This window comes from Thrips palmi, unplaced genomic scaffold (genome assembly GCF_012932325.1).
Source record: "Thrips palmi isolate BJ-2018 unplaced genomic scaffold, TpBJ-2018v1 HiC_scaffold_3, whole genome shotgun sequence".
In the NCBI taxonomy this organism is placed as follows: Eukaryota; Metazoa; Arthropoda; class Insecta; order Thysanoptera; family Thripidae; genus Thrips; species Thrips palmi.
The window spans coordinates 2887650-2907472 of record NW_023144630.1 but is presented as its reverse complement, the minus strand read 5'-3'; the positions used below and the strand labels follow the sequence as shown (position 1 = coordinate 2907472).

At 59.9% G+C, this 19823-nt stretch overlaps 1 protein-coding gene across 1 annotated transcript in view; it reads left to right on the top strand.

Moving 5' to 3' along the window:
* Positions 1–19823, top strand: part of LOC117648097 (lachesin-like) — a 101822-nt gene that overhangs the window by 78354 nt on the left and 3645 nt on the right. The window contains exon 5 of the mRNA XM_034390308.1: positions 17521–17648. Within this exon, the coding sequence (XP_034246199.1) occupies positions 17521–17648 (128 nt within the window). The remainder of the gene's footprint in view (positions 1–17520; positions 17649–19823) is intronic.

Sequence of the window (19823 nt, the reverse complement as noted above, 5' to 3'; positions counted from 1 at the left end):
CCAAAAAGAGAGAAAAAGCCCGAAAATAAAAGCCAAACGAAACGGTTTGTTGAACGCGGCCACGCTCATGACTAAAACGATGCGGCTGGCCCAGGGCTGGCCCAGATCTGGCCCTGCAAATCCGGCTTTGATGTTTCCAGCCAATTACACACTGTGAAATGGCCCCACGGCTCGCGGTCCGACGTTCTGACGTGCGGAGCGGCGATTGTGTGTTTTGGGCCAATCTGGCTACGGCGCTCTGTCTCGCGAGTGCGAGAGAGAGAGAGGCACCGGGCGATCCGCATTCCTGCACGCCCGGACGTGTGAGCTTCGACGAAACATAAATCATGAGACTAGCTTGTGCGCTGCGGTCGCGCTGTCGCAAAGTCGGCCTCCTTTGTCCGATTCGCCGTCCTTGTCGCTCTCGAGGGCCGGACTGGCGGGTGCGAGGGAGACGGAGCGAATCTTCGGAATGACCCCGCAGCGCAGCCGCGGCCTGGCGACTAAACGACTGGACCTTATCGGCCCATAACGGACCCAAAGAAAGCGAGTAGTGGATCTCTCTTCCTGTCTTCGTCGTAATCTCTCTCGCTCTCTCTCGCTCTCTCTCTCTCTCTCTCTCTCTCTCGGCTGATCCCCGCCGATGCTCCGCCGATACCCTCGTACCCGTAGCCTCGCTTTTGTGCTTTTGTCCGTCCGTCCCAAAAGCCGTGCCCTCTTCACCGGCCGACGACCGCGCTAGCCGGTCTTTCAGCACGGCGACGCACAGTGGGCCAGAAGACCGGCGGAGGCCGCCTCCACCGCTCTTCTGGCGGATCCACTGTAGGACGCGGAGTGTCTGCGTCGCGCTGCCTCCGCGTGTCTAACGTCCCGCAAAAGTAGTTCCGCCGGCCTAATACTGCGGAAGGGCTAACTGCCCTGTTTGTCTACGCGGGCAGAATGAGGTGCACTGCCAAAGAGGGGACCTTTTTTTTTTTTGTTTTCGTTTTTCTTTCTTTTCTTTTTTTTTTTTTTGGCTCGACATGCGGACTTCCCTGCATGACGCGTCCTTCTCGTTCCGCGTTATAGGCCGGGGAAATAATGCCTGAAACACGACCTGTGCCCCGCCGCGCCCCCGATGGGGAAGGCCGACCCCGCCCCCCCTGCCCCCTCGCCTTCAATCAGCCGTGCCACCCCCCCCACCCCTCCCCTCCCCCCCCCCCCGCCCTCCCCCGGGTACGTGGCGTAGAATTCCAAGGAGCGTCTGTGGTGTCAGCGGGCAGCTGATAGATCTGCGCCACCCTCGGCCTTGCCGCTCGCGCGCGCGCCTGTTCGCCGGGACGCCCCCCACTGGAAAATAAATAAAAAAAATATAAGCAAGCAAAATGGAAAATATTATCTTTGCCGCGAAGCGGTGAAATCCTCCGCTAATGGCTTCCTCGTTGCTTTCCTGGCTCGGTCTTCTTGTTTTCTTCTTCTTCTTGTTTCTTCTTCTTCTACTTTTTTCTTCTTGTTTCTTTTTCTTTTCTTCTTTTCTTCTCTTCTTCTTCTTCTTCTTTCTTCTTCTTCTTCTTCTTCTTCTTCTTCTTCTTTTCTTCTTCTTCTTCTTCTTCTTCTTCTACTTCTACTTCTACTTCTTCTTCTCCTTCTTCTTCTTGGGCCCCACGTCACCCTGTGGCGATGTGGGGGATGCCTACTCGGGTCGTAATCAAGCTCACAAGCTTTGCCTTTCAAAAGGCGGTGTTTTCGGGGCGACGGGGGGCCTACAGGGCTTAGGGGGTGGAGGTCCAGAGAGCCGGGAGGGGAAGAGAGAGAGACAGAGGGGGGAGGGGAGGGGACAAGGAAGCTGAATGTGCCCCGGCTCGGCGCGGCCATAAGGCGCCAACAAGTCGGATCGCTCGAAAAATTAGAGGCCGTGCCGGAATTTGGATGGATATTGTCCAAGTTGGGCTGGGATTCCCTGAGGTTCTCTCTCGCAGAGCGCGCAGGGCGTCGGGCTGGCCGCTTGTCCGCCAGGCAGCTTTCAGGTCGTGGGTTCGATCGCAGGCTGGGGTAACTTTTCCCCGTCTGGCGAAGGGTTGGATGCCGGGTCATTCCCGAACCGCTTCCGAGGGCCCCGCCAATGGATTCCTCGTCCGGAGAGCAATCCATTGGTGGGGTCACACGTTCGGTTCGAGTGCCACTTAGCGACTCTGGAGCTCAAAACGCGTCTGGAGTTTTGACCGCCTCCACCGGTCTTCTGGCCCGGCGCGCGGCGGCCAGGCAAACTGCCGGAATGGGTTTGCAGGATGCCTGAAACAAACTTGCCTGCAGAACGGTGTGTGCTGAATTCCACGCTCCAGGGCGCCTTCATTGAGCCTCGCCGGAGCGTGGAGCGTGAAGCGTTGAGCGATCCCAGCGTCTGTCTCTCTCGCACCCACACGGGGCGGCCCGTGGGTGCGACAGAGCGGCGGGGTCTGCAGGCCGTTGTTTTGACGATCGCCGAGAGAATGAGGCGCTGCCTCGCTATTCTCCGCGGCCAGTGTGCCCGCCTGCACCTGTCAGCCTGTCGGGCAAGGTGCAGGGCGTGAGGAATCGACGGAGAGAGAGATCGTGCATTAGACAGCGTGTCTGTTTTTCCATTTCTGTCTGACGCATGGGAATATTGAGGGAGTGTGATTCGAGTTATGGTGCGATTTTGTCCTGCGCAGCGGGGGGGGGAAAAGGAGGGGGGGCGACAGTGTATTGAAGGGGGGTTGAGTCGGCGTGGGCCACCAAAAGGGAAAATGGGCCCCCCGGCCGCGGGCTGGAACCGACAGCGCGGAGGAGGCGGGGCGGGGCGGCGAGGTTGAAACCGAGATAGCGCGGCGTGGCGCCGCGTAGCAACGCACAGTGGGGCCCGGGAAAACCGGGGGGCGGCTATGCAGGACTCGAACCCAACGTGTGACCCCACCAATGGATTGCTCCCAAACGAGGAATCCATTGGTGGGGGCACACTTCGGTTCGAATCCCATTTAGCGACTCTGGAGGTCAAAACGCGTCTAGAGTTTTGGCCGCCTCCCCGGGCTTCTGGCCCCCGTGCAGGGCCTCCCCCTCCCCCCCCTCTATTTAAAGGGGTTCGTCTGTTCGGAGGCCGAGTGCAAAGGAAAACGCATAGGAAGTAGTGTGCGCGTGCTTTTTGGAGCAAGTGTTACGCCTGCCGCTCGCACACACACACACACACACACACACACACACACCCCACACACACACACACACCCACAACCCCACACACACACACACACATACATACATACATACACACACACACACGTGTACACGCATTGGCATTCGTCTGAATCCGGCAAGGCGGCGCCGGCACGGCGAGCGCACACAAATTTATGCAAATTCTTTTCCCTAAAAGTTGGCTCAAGCCCCATCGACGGGGGGCTGGGTGGGAACGTGGACAAGCGCGGGGCGGGGCGGGGCGGGGCCGGCCCGGGCCCCCTGTAGGGTTTCACGTTTGGACACGGCCCGCAAAAAGAGGGAAAAAAATTTTTTGGCTGAGCGATAGCGAAGCCCATGCCGTGTTAGGGCGCACCCAAAAAACCCATGGTCGTGAGTCTGTCTGTCCGTCTGTATGTAATCACTCACGTTTCTCAGCAACTACTGAACGAATAGTATCCAAATTTCACACCTGATGTCTCCCAAACATCCCACAGGGGGAGTTTATCTCAGATTAACGATTTCATCGTTTGAAATATTCAAAACATCGTTTTTAACTAGGTAATTAGCGTGGTTAGGTTGGTAGCATCGTGCGGCTGACGAATTTCTCATACCGGCTGCCGCGCTTGCAAGCCGTCTGCAAAACGGGACGGCACTTAGCCCCATGGTTTAAAACCCAAAAAGAGAAAAAAAAGCCCGAAAATAAAACCCAAAACGAAACGGTTTGTTGAACGCGGCCACCTCATGACTAAAACGATGCGGCTGGCCGGGGCTGGCCCAGATCTGGCCCTGCAAATCCGGTTTTGATTTTTTCCAGCCAATTACCCAATGTGAAAGGGCCCCCAAGGCTCGCGGTCCGACGTTCTGACGTGCGGAGCGGCGATTGTGTGTTTTGGGCCAATCTGGCTACGGCGCTCTGTCTCGCGAGTGGAGAGAGAGGGCACCGGGCGATCCGCATTCCTGCCGCCCGGACGTGTGAGCTTCGACGAAACATAAACCCTGAAAACTAGCTTGTGCGCTGCGGTCCCGCTGTCGCAAAGTCGGCCCCCTTTGTTCGATTCGCCGTCCTTGTCGCTCTCGGGGGCCGAAATGGGGGGTGCGAGGGAGACGGAGCGAATCTTCGGAATGACCCCGCAGCGCAGCCGGGGGCCTGGCGCCCTAAAACGACTGGACCTTATCGGCCCATAACGGACCCAAAAAAAGCGAGTAGGGGGTTTCTCTTCCTGCCCTTCGTCGAAATTCTCTCCCCCGCTCTTTTCCCCCTCTCTCTCTCCCCTCTCCCCCTCTCTCTCTCTCGGCTGATCCCCGCCGATGCTCCGCCGATACCCTCGTACCCGTAGCCTCGCTTTTGTGCTTTTGTCCGTCCGTCCCAAAAGCCGTGGCCTCTTCACCGGCCGACGACCGCGCTAGCCGGTCTTTTAGCACGGCGACGCACAGTGGGCCAGAAGACCGGCGGAGGCCGCCTCCACCGGTCTTCTGGCGGATCCACTGTAGGACGCGGAGTGTCTGCGTCGCGCTGCCTCCGGGGGTCTAACGTCCCGCAAAAGTAGTTCCGCCGGCCTAATACTGCGGAAGGGCTAACTGCCCTGTTTGTCTACGCGGGCAGAATGAGGTGCACTGCCAAAGAGGGGACCTTTTCTCTTTTTGTTTTCGTTTTTCTTTCTTTTCTTTTTTTTTTTGGTCGACATGCGGACTTCCCTGCATGACGCGTCCTTCTCGTTCCGCGTTATAGGCCGGGGAAATAATGCCTGAAACACGACCTGTGCCCCGCCGACCCCCCGATGGGGAAGGCCGACCCCGCCCCCCTACCTCCCCGCCTTCAATCAGCCCCTGCTCCCCACCCCCACCCCCTTCCCCCCCCCCCCCCCCCCCTCCCCCCGCCCTCCCCCGGGTACGTGGCGTAGAATTCAAGGAGCGTCTGTGGTGTCAGCGGGCAGCTGATAGATCTGCGCCACCCTCGGCCTTGCCGCTCGCGCGCGCCCCTTTTCGCCGGGCGCGCCCCACTGGAAAATAAATAAAAAAAATATAAGCAAGCAAAAGGGAAAAAATTTTATCTTTCCGCGAAGCGGTGAAATCCTCCGCTAATGGCTTCCTCGTTGCTTTCCTGGCTCGGTCTTCTTGTTTTCTTCTTCTTCTTGTTTCTTCTTCTTTTTCTTCTTCTTCTTCTTCTTCTTCTTCTTTTTTTCTTCTTTTTCTTTCTTTCTTTCTTCTTTCTTTTTTTCTTCTTCTTTTTCTTTTTCTTCTTCTTTTTCTCTTTTTCCTTCTCCCTTCTTCTTGGGCCCCAGTCATGTGGGGGGATCCCTACTCGGGTCGTAATAAAGCTCACAAGCTTTCCCTTTTAAAAAAGGCGGTGTTTTGGGGGCGACGGGGGGCCTACAGGGCTTGGGGGGGGTGGAGGTCCAGAGGCCGGGGGGGGAAGAAAAAGAGAGACAGGGGGGGGGGGGAGGGGACAAGGAAGCTGAATGTGCCCCGGCTCGGCGCGGCCATAAGGCCCCAACAAGTCGGATCGCTCGAAAAATTAGAGGCCGTGCCGGAATTTGGATGGATATTGTCCAAGTTGGGCTGGGATTCCCTGAGGTTCTCTCTCGCAGAGCGCGCAGGGGGTCGGGCCGGCCGCTCGTCCGCCAGGCAGCTTTCAGGTCGTGGGTTCGATCGCAGGCTGGGGCAATTTTTCCCCGTCTGGCGAAGGGTTGGATGCCGGGTCTTTCCCGAACCCCCTCCGAGGGCCCCGCCAATGGATTCCTCGTCCGGAGAGCAATCCATTGGTGGGGTCACACGTTCGGTTCGAGTCCACTTAGCGACTCTGGAGCTAAAAAACGGTCTGGATTTTTTGACCGCCTCCACCGGTCTTCGGGCCCGCCGCGCGGGGGCCCAAGGCAAACTGCCGGAAGGGGTTTGCAGGATGCCTGAAAAAAACTTGCCTGCAGAAGGGGTGTTGCTGAATTTTCCCCGCTCCAGGGGCCTTCATTGAGCCTCGCCGGGGGCGTGGGGCAAGCGTTGAGCGATCCCCGCGTCTGTCTCTCTCGCACCCCCCACGGGCGGCCCGTGGGTGCGGGGAGACAGAGCGGGGGGTCTGCAGGCCGTTTTTTTTGACGATCGCCCGAGAGAATGAGGGCTGCCTCGCTATTCTCCGCGGCCCGTGTGCCCCCCTGCACCTGTCGGGGTGTCGGGCAAGGTGCAGGGCGTGAGGATCGACGGAGAGAGAGATCGGCATTAAAACGCGTGTCTGTTTTTCCATTTTTGTCTGACGCATGGGAATATTGAGGGAGTGTGATTCGAGTTATGGTGCGATTTTGTCCTGCGCAGCGGGAGGGGGGGAAAAAGGGGAGGGGGGGGGGGGGGGGGGGACAGTGTATTGAAGGGGGATTGAGTCGGCGTGGGCCACCAAAGGAATATGGGCCCCCCCGGCCCCGGGCTGGAACCGCAGCGCGGAGGAGGGGGGGGGGGGGGGGGGCGGGGGGGCGAGGGTTTTAAACCGAGATAGCGCGGCGTGGCGCCGCGTAGCAACGCACAGTGGGCCAGAAAACCGGGGGAGGCGGCTATGCAGGACTCGAACCGAACGTGTGACCCCCCCAATGGATTGCTCTCCAAACGAGGAATCCATTGGTGGGGGCAAAACGTTCGGTTCGAGCCCTTTAGCGACTCTGGAGGTCAAAACGCGTCTAGAGTTTTGGCCGCCTCCACCGGTCTTCTGGCCCACCGTGCAGGGCCTCCCCGCTCCCCGCCCTCTATTTAAGGTGTTCGTCTTGTTCGGAGGCCGAGTGCAAAGTGAATACGCATAGGAAGTAGTGTGCGCGTGCTTTTTGGAGCAAGTGTTACGCCTGCCGCTCGCACACACACACACACACACACACACGTGTACACGCATTGGCATTCGTCTGAATCCGGCAAGGCGGCGCCGGCACGGCGAGCGCACACAAGTTTATGCAAATTCTTTCCGTAAAAGTTGGCTCAAGCCCCATCGACGGGGGGCTGGCTGGGAACGTGGACAAGCAGCGGGGGGGGGCGGGGGGGGGGGCGGGGCGGGGGGGCCGGCCCGAGCCCCATGTAGGTTGCACGTTCGGACACGGCCCACAAAAAAGGGGGAAAGAAATTTTTATAAAAGGGACGCCGGCACTTTCTAATTTGATAACGTGCCGGCGAATTTTCCATGAGTGTGTGTTGAGCGGCCGGCGACATGGCGCTGCCCCACCCTCTGTGTGTGTGTGTGTGTGTGTGTGTGTACTTGGTGCGTGCGTGTGTGCACAGTGCATGTCGTGCCTGACGAGAGCTCATATCAGGGACGCCTATACGGGCGGCGGCTCCCTCCACCGTGTATGTGTGTCACGGGGAGGATGAAGAGGTTTTCCAGTGTGCGTGTGCCAGAGAGAGAGAGAGAGAGCGGTGACCGGGCAGCCTAATTGGTGCCTGCACTGATAGGTCGCGACGGGGGCCTTGACTGCGTGCCGCGTGGTGCTGCGCGGTGCTGCAGCAACGACCATTCCGACGTCGCTTGGGTACTAAATACACGGCCCGGGCTTCCTTTACGACCAGCTCTCTCTCTCTCTCTCTCTCTCTCTCTCTCTCTCTCTCTCTCTCTCTCTCTCTCTCTCTCTCTCACCACCCCGCGCCGCCAACGGTCAGACCTTGATTTAGAAGGTCACTGCACCACTGGCACAGTATGGTGGTATGTTCCCCTAGGTTGTCGCCCGTTTTCATCATGCTGAATAGACCTCTGCCCTCCGCTTGTGTCTGCCTGCCTGCCTGTCTGTCTGTCTGTCTGTCTGTTTGTCTGTCTGTCTGTCCGTCTGTCTGTCTGCCTGCCTGTCCGTCGCGTCGGTGTGCCCATTCGTCTGCGCCGACTGTCCTTTTAATTATTTTCCCGCCCGCTAGGGAGGGCGCTGGTTGGCGCGCCTCTGGCGTCTCGCGGCGCGCTCTGTCGGGGATTTACTGCGTCGAGGGCCTCCTCGCAAGGCGGTGCCTCCGTGCAGTGCGGTGCCGCGGTGCCGCGGTGCCTGCAGGCTGATTCCGAGGGTCGTCGCTCTGTCTCTCTCGCACTCGCGGGGCGCGCCGTGTGGGTGCGAGAGAGACAGAGCGGCTGGCCGGCCCGGCCTGGCCGTTGTTGTTGGTCTCTGCGGCTAATCCACCGCCTTCTTTCGCCCGTTGTTTACTGCCGCGTCTTTCCTCCGCCTTTATCTAATGCCCGAGTGAGACATGGCCGAGAGAGAGAGAGAGAGAGAGAGAGAGAGAGAGAGAGAGAGAGAGAGAGAGAGAGAGAGATGCCTGATAATGAAATGCCGCATTCGGACTCAAGCTGTCGTCGGGCCTGCACTTGCACCGGCCTTGCCTGCCGTGATTCAGAGAGGGCGGCCCGTCTCTCTCGCACCCCTGCCGAGTGCCCCGCGAGTGCGAGAGAGACAGAGCGACGCCGAGACACTGCAAGCTGCCCGCCCAGGCGGCGCCGCGTTCCAGCGGACGGACTATGAGAATTTCGTGTCGCAGATGGCGCGCTGCTGCGCGAATTTCTCATAGCACCAACTTGGGCTCCAGCGCGGCGCACCATGGGCCAGCAGACCGGTGGAGGCGGCCAGAACTCTAGACGCGTTTTGAGCTCCAGAGCCGCTGAGCAGGACTCGAACCGAGCGTGTGACCCCACCAATGGATTCCTCGTTTGGAGGGCAATCCATTGGTGGGGTCACGCGCTCGGTTCGAGTCCCATTTAGCGACTCTGGAGCTCAAAACGCGACTAGAGTTTTGGCCCACTGTACGCAGGGCGGCGGGAAAAGATTCGTGCCTTTAATTGCGTTGCCAGCCTGCTTTGTAGTCTCAGGCCCGCTTTCACTCTCTCGTCCTTTTTCACCCTCCCTTTTTCCCCACCTTTCTCGTCCGTTTTTTCGGTGATGTGACACAGCACTCGGTGTAGGTCATGATTTTGCGCCCCTCACACCTTTTTCTCCCCCTGCCCTCGCTGAGCTTATCATTTTCTCTTTTATTCCTACCTCAGAATACTTTACACACACACACACACACACACACACACACACACACACACACGCCCTAACCTACTCTCACGTGCCCTGGATTCCCTCGCAGCCATCTCTAAATTCCTCCCCCACACAACACCCCACCCACCCCCCCCCCCCCCGCGTCGTCGCGCCCGGTGATAGTATTAACCTGGAGTGCATGCTCAGCCAATCACGAAAGGGGGGCGAAGAACAACTTTGCTCATAAATGCATGAAGAAACTCGTTAAGCAGGCCGCATTGTACGGCGCGCCGGGAGAAGCACCCTCCTGTGGGACGCAAAAAAAAAAAAAACTTTTTTCACCTTTTTTTTCACATTTCCGCCACGCGTGTGGCCGCACTGTACCTAGCAAATTACTTCCGGCTTCCCTTTTTTTTGTTATTTTTCCGAACGCGAGTTTATTAATTTTGACCGCGGTCCCCCTTTTTTATCTCTAAACGAAGCAAAAAGCGCGCAAGGAAGAGCGACGTGGAAATTGTGGTTCGAAGTTTACAGAGCTCGTCGGTGTGCTTTTTTTAATTGGGGGTCGGAAATTTTCGACAGTGGGGTGGTTGTGGTTCCGTCGTGCGCAGTTTGCCGCAAGAATCTGTGCGGGAAAATTTTTGTTGTTGTTGTAGTTGCTGATGTCCCAATCCGTCATGGAACGAAAGATCGTGTCTGTGTGTGTGGCGAAAACATGAGCTCATGATGGTACTGGCCGCTCCTGCCCGCGGCTAGGCACGGCTTGGCGCGGCTCACGACGCAGCAGCTCGAGAGTCGTTTTCGTCGCTCTGTCTCTCTCGCACCCAAAGGAGACGCCGCAGGAGTGCGAGAGAGACAGTGGCGAAAACGACCCTCGGAATCAGTCTGCAGGCAGCCGTGAAAAATGGGCGCCCCATCGGGGCAACATGGCAGCACACAGTGGGCCAGAAGACCGGCGGGGATGGCCAGAACTCCAGACGCGTTTTGAGCTCCAGAGACGCTAAATGGGAGTCAAACCGAGCGTGCGACCCCACCAATGGATTCCTCGTTCGGAGAGCAATCCATTGGTGGGGTCACACGTTCGGTTCGAGTCCCGTTTAGCGACTCTGGAGCTCAAAACGCGTCTAGACTTTCGGCCGCCTCCACCGGCCTTCTGGCCCACTGTGCGGACTCCAACGATAACGATTGGGCCGTCGGCTCGCTGCTCGCCTCGTCAATACGTTGCCTCGCGGATTAATTAATTAATAAAACGACGGCCGCCTTTTGTCAGCGTTTCGACTTTGACAAAAGAGTCGGCCGTCTCCGCGATGCCTCCGCCGCCTCAAGGGTGGCTTCGTCCCCCCCCTCTCTCTCTCTCTCTCTCTCCCTCTCTCTCTCTCTCTCTCTCTCTCTCTCTCTCTCTCTCTCTCTCTCTCTCTCTCTCTCTCTCTCTCTCTCTCTCTCTCTTTTCCTCTCTCTCTCTCTCTCTCTCTCTCTCTCTCTCTCTCTCTCTCTCTCCCCTCTCTCTCTCTTCTCTCTCTCGTCTCGGGCGCTCGTTGGCCGCGCGGCTCATCTTTCAGTGGCCCTGCCAACAAGACACTGCGCCGCGGGCTGCCCTGCCCGGCCTGCCGCTGTCTCTCTCGCACTCGCATCTGCGAGCGAGACAGAGCGACTGCAGTGCGGCCGTTTCGGGCCCTTTGCGTCCGACTGCCCCGTCTCGCCTTGCTGACCCGGGTAGGGTTCGGGGCGCGAGCGAACAGCAGCGGGGACCTATTTGGAAGCCGAACAAAAGTGGCGAAAATGTGGAGTCTGGAGGCAACGTCCTGGGCTTAGGCTTCCTTCGCGGACAAATGAAACTGAAGCTTTTCGGCGAGTGGGAAGGAGAAGCGAAGGTTCCTTGTCGGGCGGCCTTCGCTGTGTCGCTGTCTATTTCGGACGGCGGAGCGAGAAAGGCGAGTGACGTGTTTTGTGTACGGCCCCTCCCGGCCCCTCCCGGCCCCTCTGATGCAAAAGACCGCCATTTTGGCGGCACATGCCACCATCCTCCGCCGAGGTCCTTCAGACCACTCATTCCGCTCACGCCACGCCCCGCCGCGCCCCGCCACGCCCCGCCACGCCCCGCCACGCCACCCGTCTTCGTCGATATAATCCTTCCCCGGCGCTCCGTTCTCAGCGCGCCCCCCTCTACCCCCACACCACGCACCACTCCGCCACCACAGGCTCGAAGTGGCACGAAGTCGTGCAACCCTCTCTCTCTCTCTCTCTCTCTCTCTCTCTCCCTCCCCTTCGCTTCGCGGCACGATTCCGCCTTTGTTTGTTCTGGTTTTTCGATGTTGAAAGGTTAATTATCCCGCCATGTTGGTTCTGGGAATTTCGCGGGCGATTAGGCATGATAAGCCCCCCGCCCCCTTTCCCCCACTCCACTGTGTGGCCAAGAATTTGGCCGAGTCGCTCTGCCTCTTCTTCGCGCTGCAGTCCGAGAGTCGTCGCTCTCTCTCCCTCGCACTGCCGACTCCCAGTCCGCTGCGCCGCGGATCGTTTTTCTTTGGCCGAGGAGACAGCAGTGATGGCGCTGACGCGCAACTTTATACAAATTTACTGACGGATCATGCTGATTAAGGCCCTTCAGACGCCCCGCCAAGCCCCGCCAAGCCCCGCGGCCGCCGAACGGGGTTTTCCAAAATTAGCCGAGGCAGCGCTCGAGTGAAGCCCGCCCGCTAAACGGCCGCGTGGTGTGATGGACTGCGGGGAGAGGCGACGCACAGTGGGCCAGAAGACCGGTGGCGGCGGCCGAAACTCCAGACGCGTTTTGAGCTCCAGAGTCGCTAAATGGGACTCGAACCGAACGTGTGACCCCACCAATGGATTCCTCGTTCGGAGAGCAGTTCATTGGTGGGGTCACACGTTCGGTTCGAGTCCTGCTCAGCGACTGTGGAGCTCAAAACGCGTCTAGAGTTCGGCCGCCTCCGCTCAGCGTAAACGTCAGTCAGCCAACATGTTTTCTTCCACGCCACCTTCGCGCAGCGCCACTGAAAAAAAAATTTCAGCTCGGCTATCTCGGTATTTGAACCCTCGGCGGCAAAACAACGAGAGCCTTTATAATTGATGGCCCCGCCGTTCATTTCCGCGTTGCCGGGCGATGCCGGGCGAGGCGGGCCGGACCAAAGCAGCGCAGGAAAAAGGGAGGCTAGCTAGCTTAATGAGGCCAGAATATTCATGCTAGGCCGGGGGCCCCCCGGGGGGCTCACGTGACCCCAGAAGGGGGCCTGGAACAACCAAACTCCTTGTTGCAACAGGTTCATGTCACGACGGCGTCACATCGCCGGCGTCAAGTGTTTGGACCTCATTTGCATGTCAAATCGTCGTGTTGTCGTGTCGCTGACGCCGTCCTCGTTGTCTTTGGTGTTGTTGTTGTTGTTGTTGTTGTTGTTGTTGTTGTTGCTGTTGTTGTTGTCGCGGGGGTGACGGACGATAGGGCCGTGGTGGCGACTTTTGCGAAAGAAAGTGTTGAGAGGAACCCAAGTTTTGCTGCAAGGATGACGAGGACTGCGCGCCTCGCACAGACCCCTTGCTGGAGTCGCCCTCTGGAGTCGAAACAGGAAAAGGGAACTTGGAGTCCAGAGCGGGGCGGGGCGGGGGGGCGGGGCGGGTGGTACCTGGGTGATGCCGTCCGTTTGCGAGGCCAGCAAAGCATCGCGGAGCTTGTCGGAACAGGAACACTGGAGTGATTTCCGCTGCTCTCACTCCTCGCTCTGTCTCTCTCCCACCGCTGCGACGCAACCGCGAGTGCGAGAGAGACGGAGCAAGAGGGAAAAAGCGGCATCGCTCGACAGCGCAGCTCACTCGCAGTGTGTTTCCCGGAGGCGAGGCGAGCCAAGCGCAGCGGAAACATCTGTTCAAACTTGCTTCACTTCACGGCCCACTGATGAGATTCGTCATGTTTTTATGCCGCCGCCGCTGCACCAAAGCAATTTGCATTTTACAAAGTCCGTCCCGGGCACGCCGCCTGCTGCCGAGCCTGCCGCCGCCCGCCGGCCCTCTGGCCCTCTTCACTCGCCTTGAGAAGACTCCCCCTCCACTGCCTTCCTCTTGATCAGGGCGTTATCCGAGCGGACGGCCCAAACCGCAGCGCATCGCCCGACAGAGAAAGACCGGCGCAGGCGGCCAAAACTCGAGACGCGTTTCGAGCTCCAGCTCCGCTAAGCAGGACTCGAACCGAACGTGTGACCCCACCAATGGATTGCTCTCCGAACGAGGAATCCATTGGTGGGGTCACACGATCGGTTCGAGTTCTGTTTAGCGACTCTGGAGCTCAAAACGCGTCTCGAGTTTTGGCCGCCTCCACCGGTCCTCTGGCCCACTGTGGGTAGGGAGCTGGGTCAGCGGGTGGGTCAAAGCCGTTCGGGCCGATGAGCTTCTGTCTCTCTCGCACTCGTGGGGCGTGCCGCAGGGGTGCGAGAGAGACAGGGCGACGTGGCCGGTGATTGAGGAAGGCGGGTCCTGTCGCTGAAAAGGGCTTCAGTTCGATTTGCATTCGGCTTCATTTCCGGCTGCCACGCTGTCTCTCTCGCCCGCCGCATTGCCAGCGCGCCGGCCACCGCCACCGCCGGGCACGGAGCGAGAGAGACAGAGCGGCCAAGCGTTTGATGTAGAGCCTAACTACACCGAGCGCGTTCCGCGGCTTTTAAAAGGACTCGCAGTTCAGCAGTGGGCTTGGCAGGCTTGGCCATGGCGGGCAGCAACCCAGGAGGGCATGCGTATGTAACTCGCTGTTCTTCTCTGTGTTTCGCGGCGTGTGTGTGTGTGTGTGTATGTGTGAGTGCCGTTACCCGCGATGCATGGCGAAGAATCCCGCTGCCAGTGAGGCTGCTGTATTTTATTCGGGGTGCTTGGCCCTTTCCTGATGTCTCACTGCGTCAACTTCTTTAGCCGTCGCACGGGAACTTTTTTTCCCTTATGTGTGTGTAGGTGGGTTGGTATGCGTGTCGGTGTTGGTAGTTGTGTGTGTGTGCTGACCTTGAAAGTTGTCTTTCGAGTACCCTTTCCATTGCCCCGTGCGTCCTTTGTACGGCTGGCGCGGGCTGGCGTGTCACTGCCGGCTGCCCGGGGAGCCCTTTTCCAGGACACTCTTCCCTACCGACCCGGATTCCTCGCCACCTCTCTCTCTCTCTCTCTCTCTCTCTCTCTCTCTCTCTCTCTCTCTCTCTCTCTCTCTCTCTCTCTCTCTCTCTCTCTCTCTCTCTCGCTTTCGCTCCCCCCCCCCCCACCACACTGGCGGAGCCCGTTCCAATACACTGCGGGGCCGCCGCAGGGCTGCAGCTAGAGAGACTCTAGCAGCGTAACCCGGCCCCGCCCGGTCCGCCAAACTGGCGGTCAGATAGTGGTTCCTCTGGGTTCCTCTGGGTTCCTTGGCCCGCCAGCGGTCTGGCTCCGAGTTCTGCATGAGATGCACAAAAAGAGTGTCACCTTGCCGGACCGCCCCTGGACCGCCACCGCCGGCCGAGTCTGTCTGGTCGGCAAAGCGAGTATATATTTCGCTTATCAGAATGTCCTGGACGCACTGCGCCGGGCGGAGCGGGAGGGGGGGGGGGGGGACAGCTGCCTCCAAGATAGCGGTCGGGACGTCCGAACCACAGCGGCGCCATCTAGCGGCAGCCAGCGGCGGCTGTGCCACGCACTGCCTGTTCAAAAAGCTGGCAGTGTGTGTGTGTGTGTGTGTGTGTGTGTGTGTGTGTGTGTGTGTGTGTGTGTGTGTGTGTGTGTGTGTTAAGGGGCGAAAAAGTTGCACGTCCAAGTTAGGAAAGAGGCGTGAAGTTTGCCTTAAAGGGCCTTACAGGCTCTCGGAATCTATATCGCCGGGACGAAAACGGGAAAACGGCGCGGCGGAGGCGGGAGTCGAACCCCGGTCTGGCCTGGGGGCGGCGAGGAGGGCGACCGGCTGACTCGCTTGATGAGTACCAGGCCGTGCTGGCTGGGTGGCCTTGACTGCGGCAGAGTCCCAGCGCGGCAGCGGCGTGGCAGTGCCGGTGGGGCTCGCGGGGGCGTGACGGGGAGGGGGAGGGGGCAGCGCATGCCAGACGGACGCACAATATCTCAAGTTGGAGGTTACTAATGAACGCAAATTTGCTCGTGTATTCCCTCGGAAGTGGCGGGGCGGGGCGGGGCGGCCTGGAGATGGGGCTGCGAAGATTGCAATGAGCATCGCTACGGCGGCCCTGCTGGGGTTAAATCTTGGAGGAATTAGCGGGCACGGCCGGGGCGGGGCGGGGCGGGGCGGGGCGCTTGGAGCAGCCTCGGAATGCGAGGGGTTAAGGACCGCAAGAACTGTATAGTGTCCAGGCCTAGTGCAATTGGGCCTTTACTGCCTCGCTATGACACGGACGACGGACGGGCAGGGGCGGGGCGGGGCGGGGCGGGGCGTGGCGGAAGTGAACTTTGCTGTGGGTACCCGGCAGGCAGCACGGCCTAACCCTTTCAGGCCCACAAAGGGGCTAGGGCTGCTTCGGCCCTTGCCAAGGGAGCCCCCCCCCGCCAAGCCCCCCGCAGCCCCCGCGGCCCCCGCAGCCCCCGCGTCAAACGTCAGCCCCGCGACGATATAAGGATGGAAGGGGGTCCGAATCCATTAGGAGGCCCGCACACACTCTCTCTCTCTCACACACACTCACACACACACAGGCCCGTTTACACCACGCACACCCATGCGCAACTCATTGCTCGCCCCTTACCACACCACACACACACACACACACACACACACAGGCCGCGTGTGGTATTTTCTGAAGCACATAAAAAACAGTAAGCCGTGTTGGGCGAGCGTAGAGTGGACCTGTGTGCAACTTCACACTCGCCTCGCTGCTCCCCGGCGGAGTGTCTCTGCCGAGCCTCTCCAGCGCGTCGCTGTGCTGTGTCTCTCCATGAGTCTCTCCAAAGTGGGCCAGAAGACCGGTGGAGGCGGCCAAGGACGCGTTTTGAGCTCCTGAGTCGCGGAACAGGACTCGAACCGAGCGTGTGACCCCACCAATGGATTGCTCTCCGAACGAGTCTGAGTCTCTCCGGCGCGTTGTGCCCACTGATGGGGCAGGACAGCGGAGGCTGATCCGGTCTCGGTCACGCTCCTCCCCGCCCGAGATGGACTTGGGGTTAAGTCAGTTAGGTGGCGCGCGCTCATACACTGCCAAAAACAAATTTTGGGAATTCCAGTTGATTTTCGACAGTGTAGCCTTGCTTTTGGCGGTCCACCCTCCCTGCCCTCCTCGGCGGCCGCCTGTGACGTCGCACACACCGGAAACGGGTGTAGCGGCAGCCAGCTGTTGGCCGGGGCGGCGGGGCGGCGCGGAGTGGCGCAAACTGGAGTTTGAAATTTGGCGCGTGTTTCGGCCTTTGACCGCCTTCGGCTCTCGGCCCTCGGCCTTCGGGTGGAGGCGTGTTGTTGTGCCTCTCTCGGACGCACACTGCTAGGAAGCCGAACCGAGCGTGTGACCCCACCAATGAACAGCTCTCCGAACGAGGAATCCATTGGTGGGGTCACACGTTCGTTTCGAGTCCTGTTTAGCGACTCTGGAGCTCTGCACGCGTCTAGAGTTTCGGCGGGTCGCGCCGTTCCTCTGGCCGCTGTGCGCGGGCACTCCCCGCGTCCCCGTGTGCGTCTTCGGTCGAGATGGGAGCACTCAGGTGGGGATGAAAAGACGATAGACAGAGCGCGCGGGACGAGGAGAGGCCCACACTTAACCCCTTCCCCCTTCCGTTCTGCAGAGCAAGAGGAAAGCCCGGGGTTTTGGAAAGCCTCAGCTCGCTGGCTGGCGATGTCCTTGGAAGGCTCACACGAGAGCGTGGGGTGGGGCGGGGTGGGGCGGCAGCGCGGGGGTGTGGTGCACTCCAGTGACAATTGTTGTGTGGTGGCTATTGTAGAAGCGCTGCTGACTCGGGGGGTTAGCTCAGGCGACCCCTTCGCCCGTCCACCTCGGCTAAAAACGCAATCTTTTCCCCTCGGGGTGCCAAGCCGTGCCAAGCCGTGCCAAGCCGTGCCAAGCCCAGAGCCCGGCCAGATGGCAACAGTGACCCGCTACTGACCCGGCGTGACCCACTATATCTCGGCGGTAAAATATCAAATTTTATTAGTTCCTCATACTGGATGGATTCGAAGACGATTTCTGAGATTCGACGACTCGAGGCTGGAAAGTCTGTGGCGAACAGTGCCTCTGTCCGGACGAGTACGCCGCGCCCCGCCCCGTTCCGCCGCGCTGGCTCTGATCAAAGTTCCGGAATAGTTTCGGCAAACTGAGTGTGTCTGCGTTTAATATACCTAAGCGCCCGATGATTACACGTCGGAATGGAACGAGTGTCGCTGCCTCTCTCGCAGTGTGGGTGCGCCCCACGGGTGCGAGGGAGAGAGAGCGATGATTGAAGTGGACTGACGCCTGTCTGCGGTCTGTTTCAGAACCCAACACGACCATCGTCGGCGGTCCGGACATGTTCATCAACAAGGGGAGCACCATGAACCTGACCTGCATCGTGCACCACAGTCCGGAGCCGCCGCCGGCCATCTACTGGACGCACAACGAGGAGGTAAGGACCAGCTGGGCAATGATGCAACATTCCCGGAAAAAAATTGACAGCAAAAAGTGGCAATACGAAAGTCTCAAGGAGACCCGCCGATCAGCTTCGGTGTTCTTATGGGAACCGGGCCTTCATCCGACGCTCCCTGCCGCGCAATTCGACAGATTAGTGGGTTCGTATTGGGCTGGCCCACCCGAAGTGCGCGCGGTTTCTGTGGTACAGTGAGAGTCCAGATTCAGAGGCCTTACCTCAGAGGGGTCACATTGGGTATTTGAACCCGCGACCCCGAGTGCCGAGTCTAGTCAACTCCTCTACCCTGACCGCTCAGCCACCGAACCAGCTTGTCAGCGGCGATGTCGCAACTCCTCTTGAGCTGCCGTTCGAGAAATCTGGTCCCGAAAAAATGGTACTTTGGTCGGTCTCGAACCCGGGACCTGCCGCTTCCCACCTCAAGCTCTTAACCACTGAGCCACCGGGACGCCATGGCACCCGCCTTGCCTGCGCTGGTACTCAATCTTCTCTGGATACACCTCCCCAAGCAATTGGTCGCCGAAAAAATGGTACTTTGGTCGGTCTCGAACCCGGGACCTGCCGCTTCCCACATCTTGCCTTTAACCACTGAGCCACCGGGACGCCATGGCACCCGCCCTGCCTGCGCTGGTACTGAATCTTCTGTGGATATACCTCCTCAAGCAATTGGTCGCCGAAAAAATAGTAGCCGTTCCCGGTCCCGAACCCGGGACCTGCCGCTTCCCACGACATGCTCTTATCCACTGAGCCACCGGAGTGCCATGGTGCCCGCTCCGCCAGCGCTGGTACTCAATCCTCTCCGGATAGACCTCCTCAAGAAGTCGGTGGCCGAAAAAAACTCCACATGGTACCAGTCTCGAACCCGAGACCTGCCAGTCAGGAACCCTGCACTCTTACCACTGCGCTACCAGGTTGCCATGCACGCCGCTCACCGACCGCCGAACTTATAATTTGTCCAGCATCCAGCAAGATGGGTGGCTATTCAAGCCCCTGGAATTTGGCGCTTGCTACTCCCGCGCTCCAGGCGAGGCTCCAGGCGAGGCTCCAGGCGAGGCTCCGGGCCCTCCAGGCGAGGCTCCAGGCGAGGCTCCAGGCGAGGCTCCAGGCGAGGCTCCAGGCGAGGCTCCAGGCGAGGCTCCAGCCGTCGCCACTCTTGGCATTGCTGTGGCGACGGCTGCGACGGCTGCGACGGCTGGAGCGCACCGTTTCTTTCGCGAGGCCCTTTCGCCCTGCCTGCCCTGCCCGGGGCCCCGAGCACTCAGACAAATCCACTGCTAATTCGATCCCGCCCCCGGCCTCCCCGCCGCGCCGCGCAGCTCGGCGCGCACCTTGCCGGCCCCTTCCCTTCCCCGCGTCCCCGCCGCGTCCCCGCGCTCGCGAACGACCGGAGTGTTGCAGACGACAGACGCGCTGCAGATGCAGTGCGGAGTGCCGTGCGCGCCGTGCCGCGCCGCCAAATGGAATGTGCCCTTTATACAGTGACACAGAACCGGGAGCACTTGTGCGTCTGCCGTGAAGGCGGCGCCGCGGCGCAGCGGTGCCAAATGGCTCCAAAGGGTAGGCGGGCCCGGCCCAGCCCCGCGCCTCCAAAGGGAACTCCGCGCTCGCGGCGCGCAGAAAGTGTCAAGTAGGCCGAAATTCCCGCGTTGCACCCGTGTCGAAAGGGTTGCCAACCTCAGCTAGCATGCTGCTGGGGGACTCAGGCGCGGATTTTCACAGCGTGCAGGCTGAGGTTGGCAGCCCCTTCCGCCACAGGTGCACCGGGAGTGTTTGCCGACGCAAGTGGCAGCAGCGGTCGCTTGCAGTGGAGCGCCTGCGAAGCCGAGGGTAGGCCAGCCCGCCGCACTGGGTCGCTCGGCGGGCTGGCCCACCCTCGGCTTCGCAGGCGCTCGGTGCAGGCGGCGAGAACTCTAGACGCGTTTTGAGCTCCAGAGTCGCTAAGTGGGACTCGAACCGAACGTGTGACCCCACCAATGGATTCCTCGTTCGGAGAGCAATCCATTGGTGGGGTCACACGTTCGGTTCGAGTCCCATTCAGCGACTCTGGAGCCCAAAACGCGTCCGGGATTTCGACCGCCTCCACGGGTCTGCTGGCCCACTGTGCGCTGCCAACTTTCGAAGACCAAAGCCCCTGCTAAGGTCGGCAAGCCGGGG